The sequence below is a fragment of the Octopus bimaculoides genome, chromosome 3, assembly GCF_046866305.1.
Source record: "Octopus bimaculoides isolate indiv1 chromosome 3, ASM4686630v1, whole genome shotgun sequence".
NCBI lineage: Eukaryota > Metazoa > Mollusca > Cephalopoda > Octopoda > Octopodidae > Octopus > Octopus bimaculoides.
Window position 1 is genome coordinate 164,707,862 of NC_142930.1, and position 14,690 is coordinate 164,722,551.

The following is a 14,690-nucleotide window of genomic DNA, read 5'->3' on the forward strand; positions in this document are numbered from 1 at the left end:
AAAAAATCACTACCCGAATGTGATCGATGCCACGCCCACCTGACTGGCCCCTGTGCCAGTGGCACATAAAAAGCACCCACTACATTCTCAGAGTGGTTGGCGTTAGGAAGGGCATCCAGCTGTAGAAACCCTTCCAGATCAGATTGGAGCCTGGTGTAGCTGCTGGCTCTCCAGACCTCAGTCACACTGTCCAATCCATGCCAGCATGGAAAATGGACATTAAACGACGATGATGATGATGATGATGATGAATGTCAATGAGGGTTTGCCCAAGATAAATAGAAGTCAAAGAGGCCCATAAATAAAAGAAATGGTTAGGAACCACTGATATCAATAAATAAACTATTCTTTTAGTAATTAGAATCATTTGTCAAATTTATTTGATTAAATTTTGTTGTTGTATATAATGTATGTAATTATGTACTGTATATAATGTTTGTATGTATGTATATATGACATACAGCATTTCAAATGCCATATTGATCTTGAAAAGCCGTGTACTGTACCTCATATTACTCTGGCGGATATGGTGAATAGTTTAGGAAATAAGTACCTGGGAGTTAGAAGCACTTTTACAAACTTGAACACAACCAAAAGAACTTATTCAAACTTTTACGGGAGTGCTCGAAATACCTGAGAATTTGTTTTCTTATCAGCAGAATTAACTTGATTTGCTTTTGTTGTTTCCTTGTTCATAAGAAATATGAAGTCACGAAACGAAAAATGTATTTTCTCAACATGAAGTGATTTCTTAACATGAAGTTGTCAAATGGTGATATAATCCATTAGAAAGATTACAAAATATAAAAGAAATGATCAGATTGATAGACAGTTCTGTTTACATAATAGAAAACTTCTAAGGTTGCATAATGGAATTAACTTGGAAAATATCCCCTTGCTTTGGTTGTGATGATCTAATAATGATGCGTTGCCTCATACGAAATATTCTTACAAGAGTAAAACCTAATTAGAACAAGCAACAAGGGAGTTTCTATAAAACATCTGTCACCTTTCAACAACCCTTCAGCACCCACTTCTATGTCTTTTTGATGTCAGCCAAAAAAGACAAATTAGAATTTGATCCCTTGAAGTCGCTTGAAATCCTGCCTTGCACCCATTTCAGAAATAATGTCCCATAAAGGATTTCAAGCTGTTAGTTTCTTCCAAGAAAATTGTTGAATTCAGATCTTGTTTCAGATCTTGTTAATTCCAATTTTTTTTTTCAAATTTTGACACAAGGCCAGCAATTTCAGGGGAGTGGTAGTGGGGGGGAGTCGATTATATTAACCACAGTGCTCAGTTGGTACTTATTTTATTTGACCCCAAAAGGATGAAAGGCAAAGTTGACCGTGGTAGAATTTGAACTCAGAACGAAAAGATGGACGAAATGCTGCAAAGCATTTTGTCTGGCATGCCACTGATTCTGCCAGCTCGCCACCATTAGATCTTGAGAATATTAATAAAAACCAGGATCTAGAAATATACTTCATAGATATAATGGATCATGCTAAACAGATGCTGTGCCTTGCTCACTGCCAAACATATGGCGTGCCTTGCCAAAGGAAATCACTAAGAGACAAAGCTTGTGTCTTCTCTTTAGATTCCTTTCCGTTCTCAACAGGAAGTATTACCTTCACCTTAGTGTGAAGGAGGGGGTGTTGTTTTCAGTTGTGTTTGTTTGTCTGTGGACAAGATATCTCAAGAACCGTTGGATGGATTTGGATGAAACTTTCAGGGATGTTTGGCCTTGACTGGCACAAGCTGATTAGATTTTAGGATCTAATACCAGACAAGGATTCTGGATTATTTTTCCGTTTTTTTTTTACTTAATTTTTGAGAGTGGTCGGGTTCATTTTTAGTATTCTCGTTTGTGAGAGCAGTCGAGTTTATTTCAGATATTCTCATTTTAAAAATCATCTCTGGATAATCATTGAGAGGACGTTGGTGTTGCCATGGTGGAGGTTTGCGCTCTCTGAGTGCTCTTGTTTTGAATTATTTTGTCAACTACTAAATCTTACATGTGAGTGTGTGTGTGTATGTGCTTGTATGTATGTATATAAAATCAATTTGTATACATAGTCAATTTATATGCTACAATTAACGGTAAGTTTCTTGTCAAGAGATATATAGGAACATCTACAGCCAAACTCACAAACCATGACTCTGTAGTGTGACACGGTACACAGTCAGATGTTTTACTATCAAAATATTGACAAAAGGAAATTCCTAAAATATTTTCCTGATTTCTCTCTCCCTCTCTCTCATTAATTAACAAATTAATAATAGGCAATAATTAACAAAATTTCAATGACACAATTAACAGAAACATAAATATTGTAGAGGCATTTGAATATTATTTGGTAAGACCATAATTGAGGGAATATAAAAGTAGGGAGCCGGCAGAACCATGAATGCATCCAATTAAATGCTTAGCAGCATTCCCTCTGACTGTTTCCATTCTGAATTCAGGTCAAATTTGTCTTCTATTCTTTTGAGGGGTCAATAAAATACAGTACCAGTCAAATACTGGGGTTGATGCAATCAGCTTGCTGCCACCTCTGTTTTATCTTAAGTAGCTGTATTTTATCATGTCTGTTGCATCATTGTCCAGCAGATATAAACCATATCCATATATAAGTGATAAATAATAGTGTGTATATATATATATATATATATATATATATATATAAATACAAAATGGGACAAGAACACAAAACATCCAGACAGTTAGGTGACACAAAAAAGGGACAACAAAACCTCCAGATAGACGATACAAAGAAAACAAGGACGGGTCATTCAGAGTTTTCTTTCCTCAGTCGAGTTTCAGATTATCTTCGCAATTTCGGCTGGTTATACTCAAGAATCTGCTTAGATGAGATGCAGTTCGGTTTTGTGCCAAGTAGAAGCACCACTGATGCTATATTCCTGGTTCGACAACTGCAGGAGAAATACCTAGCTACTGATAAACCCCTATACTTAAATTTTGTGGACTTGGAGAAAGCCTTTGACAGGGTCCCCTGATCCCTTATCTGGTGGGTGATGCAGAAACTGGGAATAGACAAATGGTTAATAAGGGCTGTACAAGCCCTATACAGAGTGGCTGTTAGTAAGGTTAGGATCAGCAATGAGTATAGTGAAGAATTCCGGGTAGAAGTAGGGGTCCACCAAAGATCAGCCCTCAGTCCCTTTTTATTCATTATAATCCTCCAGGTAATAACAGAGGAATTCAAGATGGGTTGCCCCTGGGTGCTTCTATATGCTGATGACCTGGCCCTAAAAACAGAATCACTAACAGAACTAGAGAAGAAATTTGAGGTGTGGAAGTAAGGTTTAGAATCAAAGGCCTTAGAGTCAATGTAGCAAAGACCAAAATTCTAGTAAGTAGGAAGGCGAACACATCACACACGCCTTCAGGTAGGTGGTCCTGCTCGATCTGTAGAAAAGGTGTAGGTAGAAACTCCATAAGATGTACCCAGTGTATGCTATGGAGACATAAGAGGTGCAGCAACATCAAAGGAAAATTAACTGGGAAGATAGCTTTTGTGTGCAGCAGATGCACAGGGGCAATAAACACCACAGGTGCTCTGAAGACAGATTCCATCACATGCCAGGGGGAGAAACTAGCAGTAGTTTATAGCTTCTGCTACCTAGGTGACCAAGTATGTAGTGGGGGTGGATGCTCAGAGAGTGTTACCACTAGAATAAGACTAGCCTGGGCAAAGTTCAGAAAACTTCTACCCCTACTGGTGACAAAGGGCCTCTCGCTCAGAGTGAAAGGTAGACTGTACGATGCATGTGCGTGAACTGCCATGCTTCATGGCAGTGAACATGGGCTGTGACTGCTGAAGACATGTGTAGCCTCGAAAGAAATGAAGCTAGCATGATCCGCTGGATGTGTAATGTCAGTGTGCACACACAACAGAGTGTAAGCGCCCTGAGAGAAATGTTGGACATATGAAGCATTGGATGCGGCATGCAAGAGAGATGTTTGTGTTGGTATGATCAAGAACTATGGGATGAATGTGGAGAGATGTGTGAAGAAGTGCCACTCCCAATCAGTTGAAGGAGTCCGGGGTAGAGGAAGACCCAGGATGATATGGGATGAGGTGGTCAAGCATGACCTTCGAACGTTGGGCCTCACTTGACCTTCAAACGTTGGGCCTCCGTGAGGCCCAACTCTTGGAAGGTATTATTATGTGCCACTGGCACAGGTGCCATTTGCATGACACCAGTATCTGCCATGACTTTGATTTTGATCGGCTTGATGGGTCTTCTTCTCAAGCACGACATAAAGGTCTTGGTCATTGCCTCCATGAGGTCCAACACTCAAAAGGAACTCAGCCACTTTGCCTCCATAAGGCTCCTTCATATGTGTATATATATAGATATACACACACACAAGTGTGTATGTGTGTGTGTGTGTGTGTGTGTGTGTGTGTGTGTGTGTATTCATATACACATACATCATAGAATATATTACTAATGCTTCCAATAAAAATAAGAATCAAAAGGATTTCTTGGATGCTAGAATTCTGAATAAATCTGCAATATTTCTCAGGCCAGGCAAAGATTGTCAACATCTTTTAAAAATAATTTATTCTCTAAAACACAGTGAATTCACATGATTGTAATTACTTCAAGTATTAATAAACCCTGGCAAAATCAGGTCCTGCTGCTAATTAATAATAACTGTCACTAGAATTCTGTGTCATGCTTACCAACCTAATCACATGACGATAGTCACATGACAACTACATAAAAGGAAGGATTGTTACCAGCGAAAGCAATGAGTAAGAAATAAATAAAACATAACTAAAATGTCATCTCCCAGAAGTACGTCAATGTTCTATGAATGCACTCCACTCAGCCAATCAGCAGCTCTGATTTTAGCGATGTCATATATAAATTATGATAATTGTTTACACCTACTCCATTACACTCAAACCTGTATTATTTCCTTAGTGATTCTCTTGTCACTACTTCAGTATGTATAGTGAAGTGAATACTTCACTGATGAGGTTTAATAATAACAGAACATGTGCAGAGTTGTCTCTTGTACATATTGAAATGATTAAAATATCAGTCGTTGATCTAGTGTTATCTCTAGCACTGCAACCATGTGGTTTTGGGTTCAGTCCCACTGCACTGCACCTTAGGCAAGTATCTTCTACTGTAGCCCCAGGCCAACCAATGCTCTGCAAGTGAATTTAGTAGATGAAAACAATATGGAAGCTTGTATTGTGTGTGTATGTGTGTGTGTATATATATATGTATATATCATCATCGTTTAACGTCCGCTTTCCATGCTAGCATGGGTTGGACGATTTGACTGAGGACTGGTGAAACCGGATGGCAACACCAGGCTCCAGTCTGATTTGGCAGAGTTTCTACAGCTGGATGCCCTTCCTAACGCCAACCACTCAGAGAGTGTAGTGGGTGCTTTTACGTGTCACCCGCACGAAAACGGCCACGCTCGAAATGGTGTCTTTTATGTGCCACCCGCACAAGCCAGTCCAGGGGCACTGGCAACGATCTCGCTCGAAAATCCTACAGGAGCCAGTCAGGCGGTACTGGCAACGGCCACGCTCAAAATGGTGTATCTCATGTGCCACCCGCACAAGAACCAGTCCAGGGGCACTGGCAACGATCTTACTTGGCTTGCCGGGTCTTCTCACGCACAGCCCATTTCCAAAGGTCTCGGTCCGTAGTCATCGCCTCGGTGAGGCCCAATGTACGAAGGTCTTGCCTCATATATATATATATATATATATATATATATATATATATATATATATATATATATATATATATATAGGCAAATAAGAAAGTGGAGAGGAAACTAAATCAACAGACATCAGCCGGTAGACATTCCAATATGTCTATTTATTGCAGTGTATTAGATGAATCCACACACATGTATTAGTGGTACAGACTATCAAATAGAAAGGTTTGGTAATTGCAAAAACAAGGGTGTGGAAGCATATAATCATATAGAAACAAGTGATTAATTGAGTAAATGAGCAAATGAGTAAATGAACAGATTGCCAGTAAAACCAAATGGGTGTGTAGGTCCTAGTTCCTGTTTTACTGACAATCTGTTCATTTACTCATTTACTCATTTACTCAATTAATCACTTGTTTCTATATGATTATATGCATCCACACCCTTGGTTTGGCAATTACCAAACCTTTCTATTTGATAGTCTGTACCACTAATACATGTGTGTGGATTTATCTAATACACTGCAATAAATAGACATATTGGAATGTTTACCGGCTGATGAATGTAGTTTTTGTATCCCCTCCATTTTTTTATTTGCCGTATAAATCAAGGGTAAATTACTTTTTACCCCCACCTATATATAACACTCAGTTGCGAGTTTGCCACTAAATAGCTAGTACCTGAGTATGAATAACTGGGTACACTACCAGCAGTATATTGGATAGGTACTATCCCTTTGTTGGTTTCTCAACCCCTAACCCACACAGAAATATATATATATATATATATATATATATATATATATATATATATATATCTCACTCGAATGTTTTTTTTTTACATGCCACCAGCACAAGTGCCAGTAAGGCGACGCTATATATATTGGGCAATAAACTGTGCTTGTGAAGACCTGTTGAGTCAAGTGAAGTCATTGTCGTGGCCGATGACAGTACCACCTGATTGGCACCTGTGCTGATGGCATGTAAAAAGCCCCATTCGAGCATGGTTGATGCCAGTGCCACCTGACTGGCTCTTGTGCCGGTGGCATGTAAAAAGCACTCAGTACATTCAGTAAAGTGGTTGGCATTAGGAAGGGCATCCAACTGTAGAAACCATTCTGAAACAGCCAATGGAGTGGAGCCTGATGTAGGTTCCGGCCTTGCTAGCACTTGTCAAACCATCCAACCGAGGCCAACATGGAGAACGGGTGTTAAATGACTATGATGGTGATGACAGTTATATGTGTCTGTCTTTGCCCACCCCTTGACAACCAGTGTTGGTTTGTTTACGTCCTTGTAATTCAATAGTTCAACAAAAGAGACCAATAGAAAAAGTACAAGGATTAAAAAAAAAAGATCCAGGGGGTTGGTTTGTTTGACTAAAGCCTTGAAGGTAGTGCCCCAGCGTGGCCAGAGTCCAGTGACTGAAATGTGTAAAAGGTAAAACATAAAAGCTGTATTCAAAGGATACGTTCAAGCATTGACTTGATTCCGGTAGCTTCAGTTCTGTAAAATTTCCTGAATTCTTTCCTCAGGTCATAAAACTTATACATGTATTTTGGTAAATTAATGTTCTTTTTACTACATTCTGGATGCAGACATTGGCGTAGGTGAGCTTGTCCATCTGCACATATTGTGAAAGATTTCCCTCCATGGTCAGGATGCACTCCCTTCGCTGATAAAAATCGATCCATCTGGAAAGAGAAACGCAAATTAATTAGATAAGCTAAATATGTGGAAACCGTGGGGAATATAGATTATTTCTTCTATAAATTCTAGTATATGACTGGTATTTATGAAACCATATCTACTAAAAATAAAGCAAAAAATTCCCCTCTCCCCACTACCACCCTAAGATACAAGAAAGTCAAGGATTAACATTATTTACTTTATTTACGTTGGACGGATATTTGTCCTCATCTTGTTTGTTGTTATCACAACGTTTCGGCTGATGCCAGTACACCCTGACTGGCTCCCGTGCCCGTGGCACGTAAAAAGCACCATCCGTACGTGATCGATGCCAGGCCCGCCTAACAGGCTCCTGTACCGGTGGCACGTAAAAAGCACCCACTACACTCTCGGAGTGGTTGGCGTTAGGAAGGGCATCCAGCTGCAGAAACATTGTCACATCAGATTGGAGCCTGGTGCGGCATCCTGGCTTGCCAGTCCCCACTCAAACCGTACAACCCATACCAGCATGGAAAATGGACGTTAAACGATGATGATGATGACGATGACTCCTTCTGCTCTGAAAATGGGATAAGAATCAGTTGATGATCTCAATGGGATAGGAATCACCATCGATTGTAGAGACATCAACAGCGTATGGTATGCTCATGATGTAGTCCTTATCACAACATCGGCAGAGTCGCTACAGAGATTATTAGATAAGGTATAGAGTTAAAGATTTGTATTGAGTGAGTACCGGCTGGAAATCAATACAATGAAGACAAAAGTGATCGCAGTGACAAAAACAGAGGAACATAACACTCAATGCCAAGGAGTTACATTTAAATGGGTCACCAAGTTCAAATGTCTGGATACTATTACAGAACAACCAAGAGACGGAGGCTACGAAATAGGAGCATGATTTAGGGCAGCGAGATCTGTCTTAAAAATCCCTCAGTAGAATATAAAATGACTGTGCTTTAAGAAGAACATCAAATTAAAGCTTATGAAGTCACTAGTTTGGCCCGTTGCACTGTATGGATGTGAAAGCTGGGCCCTGAAAGAACGTTGCCAAACTCATTATTTGAGACAACATACTATCGAAGAATACTGAAGATCAGCGGGACTGACTATCAAACAAAGGAGTTAGTACTTGTGGAAATGGGAACAGAAAGGGGATTTTTTGATAATTGCCAGGGAGAGAAAGCTGCAGTATTTTAGGGATGTCATCTGGGCCCGGAATCTCAGCACTGATATCCATGAAGGAAGAGTCAATGGGACACAAGGAACCAAAGAACTGCGAAGACATTAGCCGGACAACATCAAAGAGTGGACTGGAAGACCCCTGACTGAAAATACACAACCATAACCAGAAGCGGAGAGAGAGAGAGAGAGAGAGAGAGCGCATGTTTCCGTGGTCCCCAATCCTTAGCAGAAGAGAAGCAACAGTTCATCTCTCGTTAACTGCATTACCCCATACCTATGAACTGAGCCCTCAATTTTCAGTGATGAAATCTGATTAAGTGTAAATACATTTGTTTCTGTGAATCTTGCTTTTAAGCTTGGAGAAAACCCGCAATAAACTCTTCTTGTGCATCAATTTCAATATGAAGATATGAAAAATATATTCTTCAACGGCCCTCCTCCTTGGATTCTGTGGGTTTCCAACATCTAGTATTTCATTTGATCTTAACAAAAAAGTATCTATGTTAAGAGCAAGATATTAAAAGAAACTTTATTGTTGTGACTCATTGTAGAAAGCTTTGTAGACCAAAAGGGCAGTAATTCAGTGTAAAATATAGGTGGCGCCACAAGAAAATGATTGGGGGACAGGCTTTTTTATTTTTATACTAAAACCACGATGTGAATATGAATATAATAGGGAGGGTTTGGACTCTAATACCTTTACTTCACATGTAGGGTGCAGCAAAAATAGAATAAAATAAAACCCTCCCACATTTTTATTCTTGATAGCCGCATGGTGGACACTGGTCTAGAAAAACAAAACAAAACAAATAAACAGTAAAACATGAGCTACAGGAAGACACTATTATCTTCTGCCAAACTTTATTAGCGCCACGCCAATGGCCGTGTAAAATACGGGAGGTTTTTCTGCTGCGCCTTGAATTTTCGATTGTTAATATTTTCTAACAGGATCCAGCTTTTAATGCTTAATATTTCAAAAGACAGGGGTAGCGAGCTGGCAGAATCGTTAGCACGCCGGGCGAAATGCTTAGCGGCATTTCATCTGTCCTTACGTTCTGAGTTCAAATACCGCTGGGGTTCACTTTGCTTTTCATCCTTTCGGGGTCGATAAAATAAGTACCAGTTGAGCGCTGGGGGTCGATGCAATCGACTCACGCCCTCCTCTGAAATTACTGGCATTGGGCCAAAATTTGAAACCAATTTCAAAAGACAAACTTTGATAAATTTGCTTCAGTAGTTTGTATATTACGAAAAGAAGTGTTAAGGATTACATTTGAGATCGTGAAGATTTCAGATAATTCGTATGGCTTGCTGAGAAGAGGAAAGTTGCGTTTTAGGAGAGAGAGGGGGGGGGGGAGAGAATTTTTTTTATTGTCTTAAGGACAGGGTGACATCGACGTAGCTAATAAGGAAGTAAAAGGAGCGACCTCTCTCCACAAGCACATTTTTCAAAATTGGCGCCTTTTCAACGTTTCTTTTTAATGCTTTGCTCACTTAGATCCGTAGTTGTAAGCTTCATACATAATGACATTGTTACCGAAACATAAAATTAATGAATGTATATGACAATTACGTATTTTATGACTAATAAAATATTTCGCATAATATAAGAGAAATGAGTTTAAAATTGTTTGATATGTGTCACGACGCCTTTTGGGTTTTTTTATGAGCTTGCTACTCCTAACTTTAGAACCTGGCCACGCCCCTGCAGGGTGGATCCAAAAATCGTAAGATTCTACGCATGATATACAAACTTGTAGTAACGCCGTGCGCATGCGTAGAATTAAACAACCAAGCGTTCCCGCTCAATTCATTCTCTTTCTCGCTGGCCAGCGATTGAGCATGGACGTATTAAAGCTGTCTCTCTACATCTTTCGGACTTACACTCGACAGCTCGCTCACAACTACAGAACAACGTCCCAACAACTATGCTCATACACAATAGAAGCTGTAGCAACAAGAACTAAAGATGTATATATTTACCACCTAAATAAATGTCGTTTAAGTTGATAGTCTGGAGTTCAGCGTTCCGTTATATTCCTTAATATTATAGTAGGAAAGTCAGGTATACAATCTAAAGATGTATAACCCACTTTCTACTATAAACTTATCCAAGTTGGCAGAATCGTTAGCACATCGAGCGAAATGCTTAGCAGTATTTCGTCTGTCTTTGCGTTCTGAGTGCAAATTCCGCCGAGGTCGACTTTGCCTTTCATCCTTTCGGGGTCAATTAAATAAGTACCAGTTATGCACTGGAGTCGATGTAATCGACTTAATACTTTTGTCTGTCATTGTTTGTCCCCTCTATGTTTAGCCCTCAGTGGGCAACAAAGAAATAATATATATATATATGTCTGCATAGATAATAAATTCTTTCTTATTTGATACCAGGCCAATAATTCCGAGGGGAGGGAGCAAGTTGATTACGGCACCTTCTGTACTTGACTGATTTACTGTTATCGACTTCGTAAGGATGAAATGCGAAGTCGATCTCGGCGAAATTTGAACTCTGAACGTAAAGAGCTAGAAGAAATGTCGCTTAGCATTTTGTTCGACGCGCTAAAGGTTCTACTAGGAATAAATAAAGTCACAGAACACCAACCAGTTTCTCGGACACTGATTGTAGCCTCTCAGCAACAAGGAAAGGGGGGCGGGGGAATGGTCTTTATGATTATGTTCTTAAATTTTTCAGGAGCTGAAAATGTCACATGTCTGACAACAGCTTCTGTAATTAACATTAACCCTTTCAGCCCGGCTGCTTCATATTTGTAAGAGTCAAACATTTTACGAGTCATGTGATGCAGTATAGTACCGCTCCGGTTTTTCTGATAAGTATGGAGCGCTAGACATATGATCGGGGTGTATGACACTATAATGACAGCTCAAAAGGCAGGCATGCGTACAAACCCGCCCACCCGCCATTACCGACTTGAGAAAAATTTCCAGGTTGAAAGGGTTAAAGGATAAATTCAATGGAGTATATCAGCAACTGCACAGAAGCTGAGGGCCTCGTGGACAGATCGGACTATACGCACCAGAAGTGAATAGGTTCAAGGCTGGGGACAGGAAGTGCAAAGCAGTTAAACTAAGAGCATTATCTTCTAAATGCTAATATTTTCTCTGTTAATTCGAGTAATTGACTCTTGAAATCGTCTGTAGCTGCTTGAAAATAACTGAGTAGCTGTCCTTGGTCAATATTGGCTGAAATAGTCTCTGGCCAATAAACCACACCCTCTCTCAATATACATAAGGACTCTCTCTCTCTCTCTCTCTCTCTCACACACACACACACACACACACTTATACATGCATACATAAATACTCAATCACACACACTCACATAAACATACATACATACACAAATACATACATACATACATGCATGCATACATACATATTTGTTGAACTGGCAGAGTCGTTGGAGCATCGGACAGAGTGTTTTCAGAACTTGGTCTGGCTGTCTGAGATCGAATCCCGGTGAGGTCAATCTCTCTCTCTCTCTCTCTCTTGAAAACAATCACCTGTTGACCTTGAGGCGTCTGAGATGCCCAAACCCTGCCACAAGTTACGACGCGCCCCTGCGACCCTATTGATTGTTGAGGAGGCAAGACACGGTAGACAAATGTGTGTGTGTGTGTATGTGTCCACCGCTTGACAACCGACGCTGGTTTGTTTACAACTCTGTAAGCTAGGTGCTCGACAAAAGAGGCCGATGGAATACGCACTAGATTTTCAAAAATAAGAACTGGGGTCGATTTGTTCGACTAAAACCCGTCAATGTGGTGCCCCAGCATGGGCACAGTCAAATGACTGAAACAAATAAAAGATTAAAGATAAGATGATGTAGTCGTAAATATTGCTAAAAAAAAAAAGACAGGACAATCACGATTGGAACGTCTTTGATCATAAATCTGTTGGATCTCGAAGGATCTAAGTGTAAAGATCAGAAGTAAGGAAATAATCCCATTTAAAAGGAATGGATCCCGGAATTAAAGGGTTTGACTTGGAGAAATGGTGGTGGAGGGGGTTAGTGTTAAGGGGGTTGCGGGGACAACTTCGCAACCTCTCTACCTTCCTAACTACTTACTTAAGTTGCACTGAGCTTGAAGACGCTGAAATGGGGTCACGGGAGCTTCCCTTCCTAGTTTAATTAAGACATTAGAATAAATAGGTTATAAATCTCTTAGAGCTTAGGGTATTGATGAGAAAGGGAGAGGGGGAAGAGAGAGGGAAGAAAAGAAGAGGGGTTATAGGGGAGACAGGAGGAGACGAAGGAGAAAGAGAGCGGTGAGGCGGTGGAGAGAGAAAGAGCGATAGGAGGAGCGGAAGGGGGACGAAAGGAGGGGGAGATGAGAGGAGGAGGGAAAGAGAAGTGGAGGGAGGGCAAGGGTGAAGGAAAGGAGGGGAAGAGAAGGAAAGAGATAAGAAACGGAAGTTATTGATTTTATGAATGGGAAGAGGGAGAGAAAGAGTAGGTAATTTAGGATGATTTTGGCACAAGGCCAACAATTTGGGGGGAGAGGGTAAGTCGATTACATCAACTGGTACTTATTTTATCGACCCCCAAAATAGTAAAGGGCAAAGACGACCCTGGCGGAATTTGGACTCAGAGGTCGTTACGCATTTTGCCAGTCGATTCTGCCGGCTCACCACCGCCATCATAAGATAAGTGAATATTGACATGACTTTCTTTTATGGAAAACATATTTAAACATTGGAGAGATTTATTAGTGTTCTAATGTTGGTAATGGAATAATAATAATGATGATAATAATAATAACAACACCAGCATGAACTTCTAACTTGTTATCTCTTGAGGTCTCTGGGTGAGACTTGAAGCCAACTTATAGAAATGTAAAGCAAAATTCAAACATAAAATAATAATAATAATAATAATAATAATAATAATAATAATAATAATAATAAATGCCCTGATACAGTACCAGGCAGTGGCTCTCATGGCTTCTGGTCTTAATTGATTGGAAGTGTTACCATGTACATTGTTTTGTCTTGGTATAAAAAGATGGGCTACAGCAAATATTCTGCTCAATACCACAGATTTGCTGGTCAGTTGTTTGACCTTAACCAGTTGAGCATGTCCCTTGGTGGCTGACGATATGTGCATCTCTGATCATGAGCAGAAGTAGTGGGGAAGCATCATAGCCATGTGTTGTGAGGAGTTCTTTGGGGTTTGAATAATTCACCTTTGGAAACATGGGTGTTTTGCTCAACGTCCTTAAGCAAATCTTATTCAGGGACCTTTTGAGCGGGATGGGCTACTCGACCAGAAGAAAATTCTAACTGGGCCCCACCTGCGAGGTCATGCGCTGTTTATCTTCATATGAGATCACCATGTCGCGCACATATGGTTGTGATGCATGTGCCTGGTGTACCCTTATCAGACGGGTAGTCATGATGGGTATATTGGGCTTCGTATATTTTACCCCAGTGTCTCTTTGATGGCATGCACTGCTCTCTCACTCAATAATAATAATAATAACTAGCCCAGAAGGAATATAAGAGACGCCACGACAATATAGCAAGGCTTTTCCATTGGACACTTTGCAACAAGTATAGACTTGACAGAGCAAAAAATTGGTACGACCTCAAACCTGAAGGTATCGTCGAAAATGATAATGCAAAGATCCTGTGGGATTTTATGATTCAGTGTGACCATGAGATAGAGAATAGGAAGCCAGACATAGTCTTAATTGAAAAAGAAAACAAACTAAGCTGGATCATAGATATAGCATGCCCAGCTGACAACAAGGTATGCGATAAAGAAGAAAGAAAAGTTGATAGATATGACAGGTTAGCTTGGGAAGTTAAGCAGTTGTGGTCGATGAAAAAGGTTGTAGTAATACCAATAATTGTCGGGGCCCTGGGAACATTAAGTAAAAATTTTTGAGAAGTACATGGAAAAAATGGGGGCTGCAACAAGGGTTGAGCACTTGCAGAAAACAGCACGGACTGGAACCGCTCGAATACTCCGGAAGGTGCTCGAAAAATAAGAGGTGTAACCTTAGTTCATTGGTAGTGAACAGCTGACACCGTAGTACAATCTCCAGCGTTGGGAGCTGTGCAAAGGCAATAAC

The 14,690-nt window shown here is 40.2% G+C and overlaps 1 protein-coding gene across 4 annotated transcripts in view; it reads right to left on the minus strand.

The window, feature by feature from the left end:
• LOC106879768 (epithelial splicing regulatory protein 1) overlaps positions 1–14,690 on the minus strand; it is a 68,192-nt gene that overhangs the window by 39,352 nt on the left and 14,150 nt on the right. For all 4 annotated transcript variants that reach the window (XM_089349961.1, XM_089349959.1, XM_089349960.1 and 1 more), the window contains exon 3: positions 7,193–7,415. In XM_089349961.1, the coding sequence (XP_089206087.1) occupies positions 7,193–7,415 (223 nt within the window). The remainder of the gene's footprint in view (positions 1–7,192; positions 7,416–14,690) is intronic.